The following is an 18,488-nucleotide window of genomic DNA, read 5'->3' as shown; positions in this document are numbered from 1 at the left end:
AGTGATTTCTCCTTTATCTGTGACCAGGCCTCCCTCTCTCTCTTTTGACTGGGTTTCTCTAACTGCAGTTCTGTTTGCTCATCTGTAGCAGATAGGCTTAGAAATTCAGAGGGAGATTTCACTAAATTCCCTGGCCTCCGGGTTAATTGGTACAAATAGAATATCCTCTCCCTAGATCCTGGGACCAGGGGTGCCACTGATAATACCCTGAAGATTCAGTGGGTATTGCAGTTCACATATCTGATTATATGGCCCTTAGTGTTACGCCCCTAATAGATTTTCTAAAATGTAAGATAGATGCATGGCAGAATCTGTCATTGTCACATTTGGGGGGAATTTATCTTATGAAAATGAAAATTCTACCGGTATACCTTTACTTTTCGTGAAATGCTCCTATATGGGTACCATATTCCTTCTTTTAAAAAGTTCGTAGCTTGCTCAGCTCCTTTATTTGGGACGACTCTTCCCCTAGGATTGCTTTGGGGCACTCCAGGAACCCTGTGGTCAGGGGGGGCCTAGCCCTTCTGAGCCTCCATAAATACTATCTGGCGGGCCAAGGGGCTTTTGCAAGACGATGGCTCTTGGAGATGATGGGGATTCAGCCATCTTGGAGGCTGCTTTACTAGAGCCCTATGCAGGCCTTTTTTTCTCAGAGAGTAGGTGCAGGAACTCCCCCCTTCCAAGTCACCCCTTGTCTTTGCCTCCTACCCACCTACGAGCACCATCCTTTGGTCCACCGCCTACCCACCTACCAGTACCACCCCTTTTAGTGAATACAGAACCAAGTATCATTTTGTGGTGTTATGTAATTTGCATGGAATTTGCTAATGATAACATAAAAAGCAGTAAAATAGATCTCTGCTGCCTAGCAACAAAAGCGCCCAAAGCAACAATAGACCCCTGCCAGCAATAATGGATCTCCCAGCAGCCAGAATCAATAGACCCTCCAGCACACCCGAGCACCCCTTGCAATTACATACATGCAGTGTTGGAGGTGTTAGGACTGCATTTCCACGCGTTCCCGCTGAAAAAAAGCTCTGGTCATATGAGAACTTGAAGTTTTTGGTCTACAGACAACTCCATACTGTTTCTTTTTACCACTACAATGAGAGTTACACTTAAAGCCTGGGAGCAAATTCAGCACCTTCTCTCGCTACTATCCACTTGTACCTCCCTGGCCTCTTCACTCTTGCTGAACCCGTCTCCCCAGTTTTTTACCCAGCCATTTGGGCCAATAAAGTAGTTAAAACACTAGGTGATATTACCTGGGGCAGTGCATTATTGAATTTTGATTACCTGAAAGCCAAGTTTACATATTTACAATTGTACCATACTTTTGTTACTTAGTTTGTCCCCACTCAAACAGAGGCTCAACCTCCCGTGATTGGGAACCTGCTATTAGTAGACTCCTTAACAGTGGCGGACTGACTATTTGGAAACTTGGGCACTGCTGAGGGCACGGGGTCAGTAGGGGGCCCCATGAGATGCCCCGGTACCTTTTTCATAGGCTTTTTTTAGTTTGGGCAAGGACACAGGGACCCCATAATCCTCTATTACCCGGGGGCCCCATGAGTTGTCTGTCCACCCCTGCTCCTTAAAGAAACCATCATCTGACATTTATAAAGATCTGTTCCCAGCTTCTCCCCATTGGTGACCCTGTGTCAGGCTATCAGTTGCTGATCACAGCCATTTCTAGTATTAGAAAAAAAAAATAAAAACAATTCCAGTATATGTCCTATAGTTTGTAGACACTATAACTTTTGCACAAACTAATCAGCATACACTTATTGGTATTTTTTTTTACCACAAATATGTAGCAGAATACATTTGGCCTAAATTTATGAAGAAATTACTTTTTAAATTTTTTCATTGGATATGTTTTATAGCAGAAAATAAAAAATATTGTTTTTCCTAAAATTGTCTGTCTTTTTTTGTTTATAACGCAAAAAGTAAAAAATGCAGAGGTGATAAAATACCACAAAGAGAATGCTCTATTTGTGGGAAAAAAATTATATAAATTTAATTTATGTACAGCGTTGCATGACAGTGCAGTTGTCAGTTAAAGTAATGCAGTAATTGTTAAAGTAATACAGAGCTGTATCGCAAAAAATGGCTTAGTCAGGAAGCAGAGTAAAACTTCCGGAGGTCAAGTGGTTAATCCAGTTGTGTTATTCTTAGTGCTTACATTTCTCTGTTACTCTCCTTCAGCAATTAGATTTGGTCGAATGCCTGAAGCAGAGAAGAAGCGCCTGGTGCAGACATCAGCAATGGATTCGGGAAAAACTGACTCCCAGGTGTCAGATCTGCTCGCACTAACACAGCAAATCCACTCCTCTTATATGAACACTTTCACTATGACAAAGAAAAGAGCACGGGACATTCTAACTGGCAGGAGTAGCATATCGGTGAGGACGAGAGAAATTTGCTGACTAAACAGAAACTGCAAACTAACCTACTAACCATGGGGCAAGGTATTTACATAAATCAATAGTTGCATTGCCTAATTAATATATAAAAATACCACCTCAGTAGAATGTATTTCTCTGTCTAGTTTTTGTGTTCTTCAAACTGTCTTAGCACACAGGAAATTGGCAATTCTAAAATCTAAAAGGCTTTCCATTTAACAACTTTGGTATTTTACATTTTCTTTTTAAGGTATTATCTAGCTTTTATTACTTGGCTTTTATTTTCTTTGCAATTTATAATGCATGTAATGCATAGTAAAATGTAGTGTCACCTCTTGCCTTGGTTTGATTAGCTTTCACAAATGATGTTCAAGATAGGAGAGGCCTAGGTTCCATCTATGAGAGATTGGTGAGGTCCAGGTGTCTTCCATAAGAGATAGGTGAGGTTCAAGTGTCTTCTTTGAGAGATAGGTGGGAGCCATGTTTCATATGTGAGAGGTTGGTGCAGCCCAGGGGTCATCCATATTAGCTAAGTAAGGCAAAGGTGTGTTCTGTGTGAAGCTGGAAATGCCCAAATGTCTTCCATAAGAGAGAGCTGAGGCCCAAATATCTTCTTTGAAGATATTTAGGACCTAGGTGTCCTCTGTTAGAGACTGGTGAGGCTCAGGTGTCTTCCACAAGAGATAGGTGAGCCCCAAATGTTTTTGTGAGAGAAAGGTGAAACCCAGTAGGCATCTAATACAAGCATGCAAAGCCTTGTGAAAAAAGTCTAGTAAATGCTATAGTAGATGACAACACAGTCAACAAAATTTCAAAAAAGTACACCTAACAAGATTGTTAACATCAATTACTACATTTATTTTTTTTCAGCCCTTTGTGATACATGACATGGACACACTGTGGCAGGCTGAACGTGGAGCAGTGTGGGAGCAGTTACCAATGCAGGATCCTCCTGGAACAGAAATTGGAGTTCATGTATTTTATCGCTGCCAATGTACTTCAGTGGAGACTGTACGTGCACTTACTGACTTTGCAAAAAGTGTTCCAGGCTTCAGCTCTCTCTACCTCAATGATCAAGTCACACTACTAAAATATGGAGTCCATGAAGCAATATTTTGCATGTTAGCCTCCCTTATGAACAAGGATGGGCTCCTGGTAGCTGGAGGTCGTGGCTTCGTTACTCGTGAATTTCTCCGCAGCCTTCGTCTTCCGTTCTGTCATATAATGGAACCCAAATTCCACTTTGCCTCCAAGTTCAATGCACTGGAACTTAATGACAGTGATCTGGCACTCTTCGTAGCTGCTATCATCTTATGCGGTGGTTAGAACCTTCCCATTATTTAATCATGTCCTACTGTTACATTTCTCCCTCTATGTCATGTTTGTTTTCATCATTTTAAAAAAAAGGGGTAAACCTATAGGATAGTTGAACTACTGGCTGTGTAATATAATAATATGTTGACATCAAAACATATTCTTTATATAGAGGTGTTATCAGCATCATCAATGCATTTTTCAGGGGGTGGTGAATACACTAAAATCATTGTCAGTTTGCTGCATATCAAAATGCCACACTTCTTGCTGCTGACATCTCTAAAAATGCAGATAATTTCTGTTTTGCGTCTCTCCAGTGGAAAGATGTAGCAAGAGCAATATGTTTGTTTAAAACAGGTACCTAAAACTTTGCTCTTGTGTTTTAGTGTGAATAGTTTTGTTTCTACCAAATTGGGACATCCAGTTGCAGTGAATGAGAAATGCATTCATGTGGTGTGCTCTCCCTACCACCACCACAGACATAAACATACCGTATATATTCAGGAAAATTGAACTTGCATGTTAATTCACAGTCTTGAAAATGCCCAGGTCCCTTAACACTCCAAGTCAACTTAGAATGAATCAGTCAGTGATTTGGTCTTGTAGAACAAAAGGCACAAGATCCATTTGTCTGCTTTATTACTCATAAATTACTAATGAAACCTGGGCTTTCTGAGTAGGGGAAATATACTGTAATTTAGTTTGCACAAGCTCAGGCACCTGTGTATAAGAGGCCTAAGGATGACAGTGTACACCAGAACTTTGTAGAAAACACTAGCACAATATGCAAGAATGTATTTACTGTCTCCTTAGGTCCTAGTTAAAATGGAGTGTCAGGACATTTCAGAAAACCATAGCATAAGATGCTGTTCCTTTCTCTCAAAATTCTCTTGGGAGAACTTCCAGAACAGTAGGATTCAGAAATGTGACTGGCATACATACAAATTAATTCAGTCTGATGAATATTGTGACTTACTGCCTCCTTGTTTCCCCTCAGTCTGGCACCTCTGGAAATATCACTTTTTCATTGTTATACGTTGTATGGCATGTTACACCTTTACAGCTGGTTTTTAGAAGCTCATGCTGCTTTCAGTTAGGTTCTCTCATCTGATGTATTTTAAACCTAATTTGTTCTTCTGCATTCAGTATTTTCAAGTCTTATTTCAGTCCACTTTTTAACATTGTGTTTTCTCTTTTCTTGCTAGACCGTCCAGGCCTTATGAGCCCTTCCCAGGTAGAGAACATCCAGGAAAGAATTCTAAGCGCTCTTAGGAGTCATCTGCAGACATCTCACCCTGATGCACCTTTCCTCTTTCCAAAACTCCTTCACAAGATGGCTGATTTACGACAACTGGTGACAGAGCATGCTGAGCTTGTTCAGAGCATCAAACGTACTGAATCCAGTGCATCACTGCATCCTCTTCTGCAGGAAATCTATAAAGACATGTATTGATCTTACTTAGACCTGCAACTTGTTATGACTACCTGCTAATTTAGAGAGTAACTTTATAATCTGTATAGATATTACTGATATATATGTTAGATGTTTTGTATGTTAAACCAAAAGGCACTTAAATATGTAAAATCGTTTCTTAAACTCCTGTTCACTATAAATATATAGTTCAAGTGCACCTTGAAGTATAGTGAGCCTTCAAGGAGATACAACATGTCCATAATTTAAAGAGCAATTCCACTAAAATTCTATATCTCTGGTTTTCCTGGAATTGGGAAATTTGATTCCTCAATGGAATTGCTGGATGGGACACATGCAATTGCTTGCCCCTACAATTAACACCGCTGTTAATGGCCAAATGCTGCTTCTCAGTTGTTCTACTCTTGTCACCAGCCTTCTTGAATTCTCTTTATATACAGTACCTACAGAGAATGCACTAGGGAGAACAGGGTACAGAAATACTGTATCATGCGTCCTCTGGTAGATCCACCATGGAAATAAACAGAGAACTTACAAGCCAGTGACACAAATAGCTTAACACAAAAGCCAATCTGTTAGCCTTTCACAGCCATTTCAAGTGTCAATAGAGATCTTCTTTTCAGGAAAGACCCAGTAAGGGATCAGGTCTGATTGTACCCATCCAAACTGGTCTGGTTTTATCCCAATCTACTGGTCCTAACTACAGTAGAGGCACTCTCCTTGGTGCTATGAGTAACTGTACTTTTTACCTCACCTTAGCAGCCCATGGACATTAGTGGACAGTTGCATTTATAAGCACCGTTGGGCAACCCTTACCCCCCCAAACCACCTGAAATAAGCCCAAGAAACTACAATCTGACACCTCAGTAGGGTGGTACTATAGAGAATGGGGCCCACCTTGTGATTCCTGTGCAAACTTTAGGCTATGAGCAGGCTGTGCAATAAAAATCAGGGATTTCAAAACATCTGTGGTGTGAAGCATTATAAAATTTACTGTGGCACAGGCAAGTGCAGCCTTTCTTAACCTGGGTTCCTCTATAATTTGCTAGAGGTTTCCTGAGCTGTGGCAGACTTGATTTCCCACCTATGCCTATCGCCATTGCTAGGGTTAGAATTTTCCACTGACATCTATTGTAATAGGCACGTCTACACAGACCACGAATGTAAGGGGATACCTTTTTCACTGATCCCCCAATGTATAGGTGGGCAACTCTCCACTGTCCATCAGTGCAAGGGCCCTTCTTCTGCTGAACAACAATGTAAGAGGGCATTTCTACTCTGACCAACATTTTTCTACTGACCACTAGTAAGAGGGAACACTAAAAATGTCATTATCTGTGTTTCTTTTCAATATTCTTTGTTACATTTCAGTATTTTTACTGAAGATAATTGCAGGATATATTGCAAGATGGAGTTAAAAAATGATTCACTCTGGGAGTCAAATACACTATAATACCTGTATGCCAAATTCTATATTATTTTCTGGATCTTACTGATAACGCTTATGTACATGCGCATAAAATCATATTTAGCAGGTTTCCCTAAAACCTAAAAATAATAGAAAGTGTTTCCCTGGAGTAAAAAGATTGGGAAAAGACTTGTCTATACAGTGAAGGAGTTGGTTAATATGATATCTAACATACCCTTATTCTTTAAATAAGCCTGCCAAAGAATATCCACTTAATGGTGACTTTCTATGTAATGACTTCCCAATTCCATTATGTGAAACTGAAACATCACTACCAATGATTTAGACTTTTGATAAGCAAACATTTGTTTGAGGTTCCTATATCTTTACATACAACTATAAGGATTAGATTAGAAAAACATATAAGATATAATATGTTTATCTACTGTAGTCCTTATAGTTATTTACCTGAACTATGAGGGGTGGTAAAATCAAACCAGGACTTTTCATTTTACAGGTTTAAAAAGGCATTCCAGCATGGTTGTACTACATACAGTAGTAAGTGGCAAGTGTGTCCTATTACTGATAGGCAGCACACAGCCAGTCCAGAGACCGTTAATCAAGATGACAGACAGCAGTATTAGTGTGTGCATGGAACAGCCTATGGTGATGAAGTTTCTTGTGAATGAAGATTTAAAACTCATGGATATCTACAGAAGACATCAAGCACAGTACGGCGATGAGATGCTCAGCCACAGTAAGACATTTGAATAAATGTTTCAAAGATGGCCGTACATCCATCAGTGGTGACCCCAGTCATGGTGGTTCCCAGCCCACAGCAGTCATTCCTGTGAACATTCAGTGCGTAGAATGCCTGATCCTGGATAATCGACGCATAACCTGTCGTGAAATTGCACAAGAGACGAATCTTTCTCTGCTTCACCGATGACGAAGTGAAGCATGCTGTCCTAGGATGGTCCAGGCATACTGACAAATCTTTCTATGCCGAACCTTTCCAGGCATTAGTTAAATACTGGGATAAGTGTATAAATGTAGCAGGGGAGTATGTCAAAAATAAATGCAGTTTCCACTCCTTAAAATTTTTTCTTTTATTATATAAACTCAAAAGTCCTGGTTTGACTTGAACACCCCTCATATTTACATTGCAATATTTACTGTTTACAGACATGATCTATATACAGCACTTATTTACATAAAATATACATTTGCATACATACACAGATGAAAGAATGTATATTTCTTACAGTATGTAGTTGTACCATGTAAAGGTGATAATCACAATGTTGATTTTGCATCACATACTGTACATAAAGTTTACCTTTAGTAAAACAATATTTTTCCTTTTTCTAAAGTAGTCTTTAAGAAGAAAAAGTGAAAAATGTAACTTCAGAAAACAACCCTTTCTGTGAAAAAGCTGTTTTTTTTGCTAGTTTTTTTTACATATGGAAACATTTAAAAATAGGAGGCTCTTTGTGGCAAATACTCCTCAGTATGTCATAGCTGCCAGTAATCAGGGACATAGATGATCTTAAGGATGAAGCACAGATAGAGAATAAGATAGTTGCGGGCTCCTGAGTTGGGAAACTAGCACACGTGCATATTAACTTCACTTTAAAGGCTTTTGAAAAAAATAAATAAATGCACATTTTTTGTTGGTAAAAAAATATGCATTTATTATTTTTTTCTTAGCAGCCTACAGAGCGTTGCAATTAGCCGATTGAGGTTGCAATTTCAGGCTGCTGCAAGATACTCTGGGGATAGCTGTCTGTCCATATCTCATAGTTACTTGAGATCAGGAAGATCAATGGATTACCAGAGTGCTCACCGACTGAGAACTATAAGCCATCAGCTGCAATGGCTAAAGGTACATGTGCTCTATTTATTCACAGGAAACTGTGAATCAGTGATCCGGCCATGTGGGCAGAGCCTCACACAGCCTTGCTGTTTTTAAATGTGACAGTGAGTGTGGGGTGCTGTCACAGGAAAGGGGATCAGGGGTGCAGGGTGCAGATGTGGGAACATGTTATATGTTGCACACTAAAAATGCGTGGTACATGTAACATGTTTCAAAAGTGAATTTATCCTTTAAGCTTTAAAAACTTTGAATAACTAAGACAAAATTGTCTAAACAATAAGAAGATAACAGATGGGCTCAGGCCTAAACACTTGCTTGCATTATTTTCTTCTTAATGTGTTCTAAGAGGAGACTTGGGGGCTGCCATTGTCATCTAAAAGTACTAATTCCCTGGCTGCCATTCTGATGCTGTAGCTTAAAACATTCAGAGTCAATGATCCAGAACATGTTTAGAGATAAGTAATATTCCCCTGACTTTTGCTTGCTCCAGTTTTGGGGCTATATAGCAGTGGTTGTCAACTTATGAGCTATAGGGGGCCTCAAACGCAGCTTCTGACATCACCAAAGTGCCGCACATAGAGGAAATGAGGGTCAGAGAGTGTGAGCATGCTATATTTTTGGCTGGGTCTATGCTACAGAATACAACATGAAACTGTGAACATGTTACATGAGGCTAGTAGAGATCAATGCTATTACTGTAATCAATGTTCTCACTACACATTGCTGAGGTCTGAGAGCCACACACTATATACCAAAGAGCCATATGTAGCAATGGCAGTCTCTATATTCCCAAAGCAGTGCAGTGTGACATACTACTAGTACACTAAGCACATTGTATTGCAATTTGAGAGCAATTAAAACTACAACAGTGTATACTAGCATCATAACTATTCATCTGCACTATCCTGTGTCTTAATTGTTTTTGGCTGGCACATTTTCATATGTTGAGGTACACTATCATTCTGATCAATAGGTCCATTACCAAATGTTGATTCCTCAAAATGCACCTGAATTGTTTGTTTAGTTCAGCATGCATAAACACAGCAGAAATGCGAACTAGCATGAAAAATAATTTGAAACACGTTATTGTGTGTTAAAAGGCATAGATGCGATGGGGCCCTTATGTGCGTTACACTGTGGTTTATGTGCTGATTGATCTGATTGTGATATAAAACTCTAATATTTCAAATAACCTAATATGTGATAGTTTACACATTACTAATCCAATATGTTTTCAATGCATTGTTTTGCAAAACATTTTCTTAGATAAACATGGACCTATTTCTCTGTGCTCAGCACACCTATTTGGTGCTTTTGGTGTACATTACATTCTTTGTACAGTATACCAAAGAGGTAAATTTAAGAAGTTGGAAAACCTCAATATGCATGTTACAGCAATGGGCTGAAAATGTGTGTAAACATACTTTTAATAGATATATTCAAAGAACTCATGTATGTACATTTCTGTTTAAATTGTTTAAAATTTAGAAGTTATATAAGATATTCAGAAGTGATATAAGAGTACATTACTGCCTACAAACACGAGGACTACTGTGCTAAAATGCTGCAAGCAAGTCTTAGATTAGCTGATGGCGACTTGAGAAAAATGGGCTAAGCCTGGCCACACATATTGCAATCTGAATGTGCAATCTCTTTTATATTTTCCCAATAATTCTGTAAGATAAGATGTTCTACTTGCTCAGGTACAGTATAACATGAATCGTTTTTTTATTTTTGTGAGATTTCACTGAACACTTTTTGGTAAGTGATTGTATAATCAGATTGCAGTGTGTTTGGCCAACTTAAAAGAAACCTGTCATGGTAGAAATGTGCAGGCTGTGATTGTTGACTTCTTGCTACAATATTGGGTCATTGACTTGAAACAAGTGTGTAGATAAGGGTTTCTTTACCCTGAATTTCTTTATCTACAAACCTTTCCAGATCAGTGATTCAGAAAGTGTTAAATCAAGTTGGTCGGTATAAATAAGATCAAAGAGGTCAGCAATGGCATCTGCCACGTTTGTCTCATGCCAGGTTTGTCTGTCTGATGTCAGATTTAGTACAATGCTTTTAGTACTCTTTTATCTTTTATAGTAGCTATTTGTTAGCTGGTTTAAAAAGTAGACACCCACATACTTTCAGATATCAGATAACATTAAATGAGCTCTGAAACCTGAAAGGCCTCATGAATGCTGGATGGTTTTATTGCCACTTCTAGGGATATCTGGCATTTTTTTTCTCTGCCTCTAAACACCCCTGCATGTTATCCTATTGTCCATAAACACATAGGCATTTGGAGTAGTTTAGAGGCAGGGGCATTTAGAGGCAAAAAACCCCACACTGCTAGTGTGTCCAGGAGCAGTGATGTTTGGGCAGAAAAAATGTTTGACACCTCTAAATGTGTGTAAATGCATGTTAACGCTTGGTGCATTTAGTGCTTGAGTGTTGATTTATTTCAATGGCCAGAATAAATGATTATTCTGGTCAATTAATTAAATTAATGGCCAAGCTCTTAAGGTGCCTAAAAGATACAAGCGTAAAGTGTTTTTTCTGCCAAATTCTGCTACTAGGAGGAAAGGCGCCTAGGAGAGATGGCAAAATCTCCCATGTGTATGAAGCCTAAAACTCAATTATGCAAATTTGACTTTGATGTTAGAACACTAGCCCACCTCATCTGATTACTGCATCTCTTGGTCCCTCAATGTGGTATGTGATCTCAGTGAGCAGCAATGAGATGCAAGAGGATACACTATGTAACAATTGCTATGTCAGTGTCTGTCTTGGTCCCCTCCAAATTGACATGGCTGAAGAGCATCTATATTCAGTCAGATGCAGAAGCCCTGTAAATGTTTTGACAGATAGCATGGTTGTGCATAGAGGAATCTGTTTTAATTATTTTTTTTTTTCTTTCAGCCCACAGGCTGAATAAAAAAACAGATAATTGTCAGAATTATTCTGGGTTCACACTACTTTGTTGTGGTAAAGCTTATTATGAAGTTTGGTTGTGCAAGATGTGTTAGCAGCATTCAAATAAACAGAATGCCTTAAAGTGGTAGTAAATGCCGACAAAGTAAAATCCAGGCCCCCTGCAAGGTTATGTCATAATGTGCTAGTATGCATCGCATACTAGCACATTTTGAAAGACTTGCCTTAAAACGAAACCGGCCATTTGAACGGCTAAGTCGCGATAACCTTGCTCCTGCACATGTGCGCAGAAGTCACAGCCCCAGCTCATAGCTCTGAAGGGACAGCATGAGTCTAATGTCCCTTCAGAGCACATGCACAAGTGACATCACTGGATGCAGAGACAGTGAATATCTCCTAATCCTACTCCTTGTCCCTACAGGCAGAGCCTGGACAAGGGGTGGCTGGCAGGGATGGCTGCCCGGGGCGCAAAGGTTTGCTGTAGGGATGGGGACGCCATTCTTCTGTTACAAGGCTGACAGGAGAAGTGACAGCTGCAGTGATTTTGACAAGTAAGTGACTGCTGGGTGTAGGATCCCCTAAGCTTGCACATCATGAACCAGGAGGGAGGGGCGCAGTTTGGCATCTTTGCCCTGGGCGCTGGATGACCTTGGCCCAGCACTGCCTATAGGTACTGTAAGCTTTAACATCAGCTTACCTGTAGGTACAAGTGCCCCTGCAATGTTTGCTACCACTTTAATGCAATGCACAATAACATGGTTAATGTACCACAGAAGTGTGATACCTGCCTAGCTTGATACTTGTTTGTACCTACTTTACTGTACTAGCAGCAGTGTATTACTTTAAAAAGATAACTGACGTCACAAAGTAACCCCCCTCCACACCACTAGTCCTTTTGCCCTTGTGAGTTTTCATTATCTTGTCTGTGTAGGTCTGATTTACGTGCAGGTACTGTTGAATTACTTGTACATGGGCAATTTATTCATGTCCTCCAAACATTCACTATGCACCTGCAATGTGTATGCCTACACACAGTAGGCTACCATGTACATACAATACATTTACAGTATTACAAAGTATGTTTTGCTATGAAGTATACACATTTCAGCATCCGAACATACCCCAGCTAAGTGGCTTTGTGTCGAAAATGTGTCATGTGAATTTCACTGTCTAACCGCTGTTAGCAATTTTACATGCACATCTCATGTAGGAAGAAAACTGCCTAAAGCACATAGATGTATAATGAAAGGCAACTGAAAAAAAAAAATCACCAAGGGTGATGCAGACAAACTCTTGCATTTTTCTGTGTAAAAAATGATGTCAAGTAGAAATTATTTTCTTTCTTAGGTGGCTTGTTCACATCTTCATACTGTCTTTTAGTGTGAAAGACAAGAGGAAACTCTATGGGCCCATTCACACCTACACATTTTACCATATACACTGCAGGCACATGGAACAGTGTAAATCCAGCCTAAGACTACATTCACAGCAGTGATTACGGCTCTCAGCGCCTAGGTGGCGATCTGCAGCTCTCCGCACAGCCAGTGATTACCTGCAGTGATTGCTACTGGAAGCACACCAAGTGTAGGGTAATTGCTGGCTGTGCAGAGACTTGTGAATATCTGTGGCCACTAGTGACCTATTATTATAGTGAACAGGTCTGGCCACTGACTAGCCACTGGGAGCCAACAAGAGACACAGCAGGAATCAAAATACTCCTGCCTCTATAATTCGCACTGGCCTTATTTGCTGGTGTGAATGTAGCCTAATATAACTGTAGAGTGCTCTGTGTAGAGGGTATTAGGCCTCATGCATACAAGCACAGGAGGCTGTACAATATAAATTGCACTAAGACATTAAAGCGCTTGTGGTACAAGGTCACTGAATAGACAATTACCATTCCAATCCTTTGACAAAGCGCAAACTGTGCGAAACGTGTCATTATGGCAACCAGCACTTCCCAGCAAAGCTCTCTGCCTTCCATCCTGTATGGTTGAGAAATGATAGGCACTGTTGGCTTGCTTGTGATCCACTGATGTCACTTCCGGGGCGCTGTGACATCACTTCCGGTGTGCGATCTCCTGTGACACCGCAATTGTTCCGTTCTGTAACCTGGGAGACACTACATCTCTCACATGGCTTTCCACCTCCAGTCCATATAGAGGACCTCACACAGCCGGGATGCCCATTATTAAACCGTCCTGTTAACCACCACCAGCAAGGTTTGGAGCTGTTATGTTGAATAAGTTTTATCTTATTATTTGCCATTTTATTGCATCATTAAAGCTGTGCTCCAGTCCCCAGAAGAATTTTTTTTTAAAAGCAGACCCAGGATTGCCTTTTTGTTAACATTAACAATTGGATAAAGTTATCAGTTATGGCCTTTTAATTACCTTTAAATATGTTAAAGTTTACTTTGATCTCGGAATCAGGCACCATGATGGCTGTGGGCATCTGAAACCCACAAGTCTTTACTTCCTGGATTTGGTGCTACTGACTATCCCAGCATCCACCACTCGATCTCGTTTTCCCTTACAGGACTCCAGTAAAATGGCACCAAACGCCTCCCATTCGTGTCATTTCTGGTTTCGAAGTGCTGCGATAGTCAGTCACTAGGAACCCAAAGGACTCCTAAGATACAGGACCCGACATCCCAGGAGACTTTGCGATTCGCCTTAACACGTCATCAGCTAGACGCCCAGGACCGGAAGTGCAGTCCTGAAACTTGATTTTAAAGTATTTATAATATGAAAAAAAAAGGTTTATCCAAATCGTGCTGTACAACACAGGAACAATGTAAACAGAGGCACTTTAAAAAATGGGTGGAACTCCGCTTTAAACTTTCTTTCCTGGATTGGAATGTTAATTGTCTACTCAGTGACCTCGTACCACAGGCACTATACTGTCCTAGTGCTTCTTATCTACTTATCACTCCTGATGGTTGGTAGAGCAGCTGCATGCTAAACTTTATAAAATCAGTGCCCGAAGTTTGATATAATTTCACAATATAAAATGTATAGCTTCATGTGAACATGAGATCTTACAGTGTGCATGTGAAGATATGCATGCTGTGGTGACAGCAGGTGTGAGTACGTATTTTCAAACGCTGATGTTTGGAATAAAGGTTGCAATGATAAATACTCATACATATGCTGCCATGTTTTGCTCTGACATCATGGTGTACAAGCCTTTTAGACCAGTTGGCACATTTTATTCCACAGTGAGCAACCATGGTTCTTGTTACATTCTTTTTTATTTAATTTTTTTTATTTCCAGGTAAAATGTTGACATGCACATTCCTTAGCACACTTTTTTGGAACATAAGGCACAAATGCAGCACTATTTGGAAGTTTAACAAATACTGCAAACTGGAACTGCACTTTATTCACAGAACTTTGTTGTTTGATTGCTAGGGTGTCAAACTGGTGACCGTCCAGCTGTTGCCAAACTACAAATCCCATGAGGCATTGCAAGATTGACATTTACAAGCATGACTCCCAAAGGCAGAGGCATGATGGGACTTGTAGTTTCGCAACAGCTGGAGGGCCACCAGTTTGACATCCCTACTAGACAGATCATGTTTGCTATGCCTGTGTATGTAAGCTCACTTACACCTCTGAAATGCAATTCACAGTGGATCACTTTTTGAAGGGGCTTTTGACAGGAGGTATTATGTCACTTCTGCGCTACCTGTTTTAAACATTAAAGGTCCATGCCACTGTGCTGCAACTGCTCACATTGCATGTGGGCATGGGACAGTTGTGGTGGGCCCTATTCATTCACTGCTTGACAAACTCAATAGGAGGTTAAAATTTCTGTATCAGGGCAACAGCAAGGGCAGACCCTCCATATGGCTGCAGATTGTGGGCATGGAGGAGCAGTAAAATGCAGCTCCATTGCCTTTTTTTACACCCCCCCCCACACACACACACACTGCGAGCGTGAATGAGACCTATCTGCAAAGTTTGATCACACAGTACAAGCATATCATAGCAATTTATTCATGCACTTGATTGCTTTAGTAAATCAGACCATTGTCTTTGTCTACACATTTCACAGATAATAACGTTCATTTATATTTGGTAGGAGGATAAGAGAGCCTGCTGGCTAAAACCTTGTTGAAAAGTTTCAATAGCGGGTTTTAATTGGCAGACATGGTGCCAAAAGTATATCATACTTTTCAAAACAACAAAAATAGTCATGGTGTTGTTTAGCTGCATTTGAAAAGTCATGTCAAGCACAGATCAGGAGATTCCCATTTACCGCAATGAATGGTGCAGTGTGGATGACAGTTCCGAGGCAGTGTTTGGACCTGCTTATTTATTTATTAGGCCTCATTTACATTGGAGCTGAGGCTAGGGTGACCACCTCATCCCTTTAAAACCAAACACATATTACACAGGTTCTGTGGCTTATTAAGGTGGTAATTAAATTCACTTAGTGCTTTATCTGTAAAAAAATGGCCTCAGAACCCGTGTAATTAATCTGTTCGGTTTTAAAGGATAAGTTCATCTTTGAGAACATATTATTATTATTATACAGGATTTATATAGCGCCAACAGTCAGCTCAGCGCTTTACAATATAATGGGAGACAATACAGCAACAATACAGTTCAATACAAGAGGGATAGGAGCGCCCTGCTCCTCGGAGCTTACAATCTAGGAGACATGTTACATGTTCCCATAGCTGCAGTCGCTCCCCTCCCTCCCTCTGACAGATAATACAGGGAGCAGTTTCTCTGTACTATCTGTCAAATTTGAAAACAGCGTGGCCATGCGGGGCTCCGCCCACACGGCCACATCATATATTCACAGACTTCTATGAATAAATGAACTGCAAGTCATGGCAGCCTTAGTGGCTGTCAGCTTCTCAAAGAACTACCATGGCGCTCCACGGTTCATTGAAGCTTCCTGTCAGTATATCTGCTTGGCCATATATCCCGCACGACAAGCAGATATTCCAACAGGTCTGCAGGAGACCTGCATGGCATTAGGGATCTACTGATTGCTGGTGCAATGCTTTCCAGGATCCTTTCGATAAAAATAATAAATGCACATTTTTTTATCTGCAAAAAAATGTGCATTTATTATTTTTGTCTAAAAGTTGAACTTATCCTTTAAAAGGATAAAGTGGCAACCCTAACTGAGACCCGTAGTCCATGAATAGGCTGTGTGATTATGTTGCATGCAGATAGTCCATGTAAATGTATAGGGACACAGCAGCTTGTTCCAATTAATATGTATGTGGGTGAGCGGCCTTCAATGTACATGGTCTACATTTGGGGCACTGACCTGCACAACTGTCAAATTGGGATGAGCAGCTTTGTCTGTACAGCCACTGTTTCTCCATTTACTTACATGGGCTGCATACATACAGCAGGCTCAAGCCGCAGAAACATTCGGGCTAGTCACAGTGCATGGGGCTCAGTGCCTGTGTGAATAAGGCCTTACAGGTATTTATATAGCACTGATTATACTAAACATTCACATCAGTCCCTGCCCGCAAAGAACTTACAACCTAAGGTTCCTACTTTACATGAGAAATGAGCATGGGGGTTCTCTGAACTCAGCTCTAGCCAAGCTTGACTCTCTTTTTTTTTGGCCAATCAGTGATCACATGAATAGTAGTAAGCAAGATGTCACTTCTGACATCATTGCTTATTATTAGTGAAATCTGTGAATGATCACCAAGGTCACATGATACAAAGCTGTTCACAACAGCCTTGTACCATGTGACAAGCTGTGACCAATCACAGCTCTCACAGTATTGCTCAGTGGCTGCAAGAATGCAGCCAGAGAGAAGGAGAAATGACTGCTTTTACAGCCTTTATGGGTGTAAAAGCAATCAGTGTAAAAAAATAATCTTTATCACCTCCCACAAGTAGTACAGTGTCACTATGGTGATACTGTACTGCTAGGGTGACAGTATGTTAAAAAAAAACCCATAAATAATAATATAAAAAATAAAATAAAAATGTAAAAACATTTTTTTGAAAAATTATAATTTTTGGTTATAAACTAATTTGTTTTTTTTTACTGAAAAGATAGCTGAATACATTTTGGCCAAGATTTATGAAGAAACATTATTTATTTGCAAAATTTTATAAGAAAAACACTTTTTTTAAAAAAAGTTTAGACTTTTTCATTTATATAGCAAAAAAAATAAAAATGCCAGTGGTGAATAAATACCACCAAAATAAAGTTTTATCTGTCTCAAAAAAATGCCAAAAAATTCATATGGGCACAGTGTTGCGCGTTTGTCATTCAAAGTGTGATCGCACTGAAAGCTGAAAATTGGCCTGGACAGGAAGGGGGTGAAAGTGTCCGGACTTGAAGTGGTTAATTATACAGGTTCTGAGGCTGATTACAGTGGTAATTACACTCACCTAGTGCCTTATCTGCATTAACCAGACACAGAACCTGTATAATTAATATGTGTTCAGTTTTAAAGGGATGAGGTGGCAACCCTAGAGGAAACCGGGATGCCAGGGTTTGCGTTTTGTTTTTTGGGCACAGTGTAAATAACGGTTACGGTTCAGAAGCAGCGTCCAACCTGCTTTGCGTCCCATGTTTTCATCCTATTGGCAATGCCTTTGCAGACAAAGCACTCCAGACACACCCACCTGCATTCAAATGTAATCTCCTGTGTTTGATAACAACACCCTTTTTACACCAGCTCTGAGGCTGCCTTTCCTCACTGTAGAGTAGAAGAATCAGCATTTATACCTTTCCAATAACTGAAGTGATTTTTTTATGGTAAATGAATATATAACAGGTATAATAAATACAAATTGTATTTTCCTAATGACTTCTTTTTGATACCTATAGATTTCTATGATATTGTATATATTATTTCATGTTATCAAAGCTAACAATGTATATTAATGTGACTATTTAATACGGATAATAAACGTTCTAATATGCTGCGTGAGCCTGCGTACATTGGACACGTGTCTGTGATTAGTGAGCAGGGTGGAGGCAACTAATGAGTGGCTATAAAGGGAGCCCCCTGCTGGAGAGGCTCATAAGCAGCCTATCAGAAAGGGGGAAGACTGAGCGCGCTCATTGGGTAGGGCGGCCTCCTGCGGGTATAGGGCTCACATAGCGGCTGTGTTGTGTCTAGAGGCA

General features: G+C 40.1%; 1 protein-coding gene across 1 annotated transcript in view; it reads left to right on the top strand.

Moving 5' to 3' along the window:
• PPARD (peroxisome proliferator activated receptor delta) overlaps positions 1-9,882 on the top strand; it is a 59,699-nt gene extending 49,817 nt beyond the window's left edge. The window contains exons 4-6 of the mRNA XM_089681200.1: positions 2,209-2,405; positions 3,276-3,726; positions 4,925-9,882. Coding sequence (XP_089537326.1) covers positions 2,209-2,405; positions 3,276-3,726; positions 4,925-5,172 — 896 coding nt within the window. The 3' untranslated portion in view covers positions 5,173-9,882. The remainder of the gene's footprint in view (positions 1-2,208; positions 2,406-3,275; positions 3,727-4,924) is intronic.
• The last annotated feature ends 8,606 nt before the right edge of the window (positions 9,883-18,488 follow it).

This window comes from Staurois parvus, unplaced genomic scaffold (assembly GCF_062004578.1).
Source record: "Staurois parvus isolate SC_StPar_1 unplaced genomic scaffold, SC_StPar_1.0 ptg000261l, whole genome shotgun sequence".
NCBI classification, from domain to species: Eukaryota; Metazoa; Chordata; class Amphibia; order Anura; family Ranidae; genus Staurois; species Staurois parvus.
The sequence above is the reverse complement of the archived record's forward strand: the minus strand, read 5'-3'. Positions and strand labels throughout refer to the sequence as shown.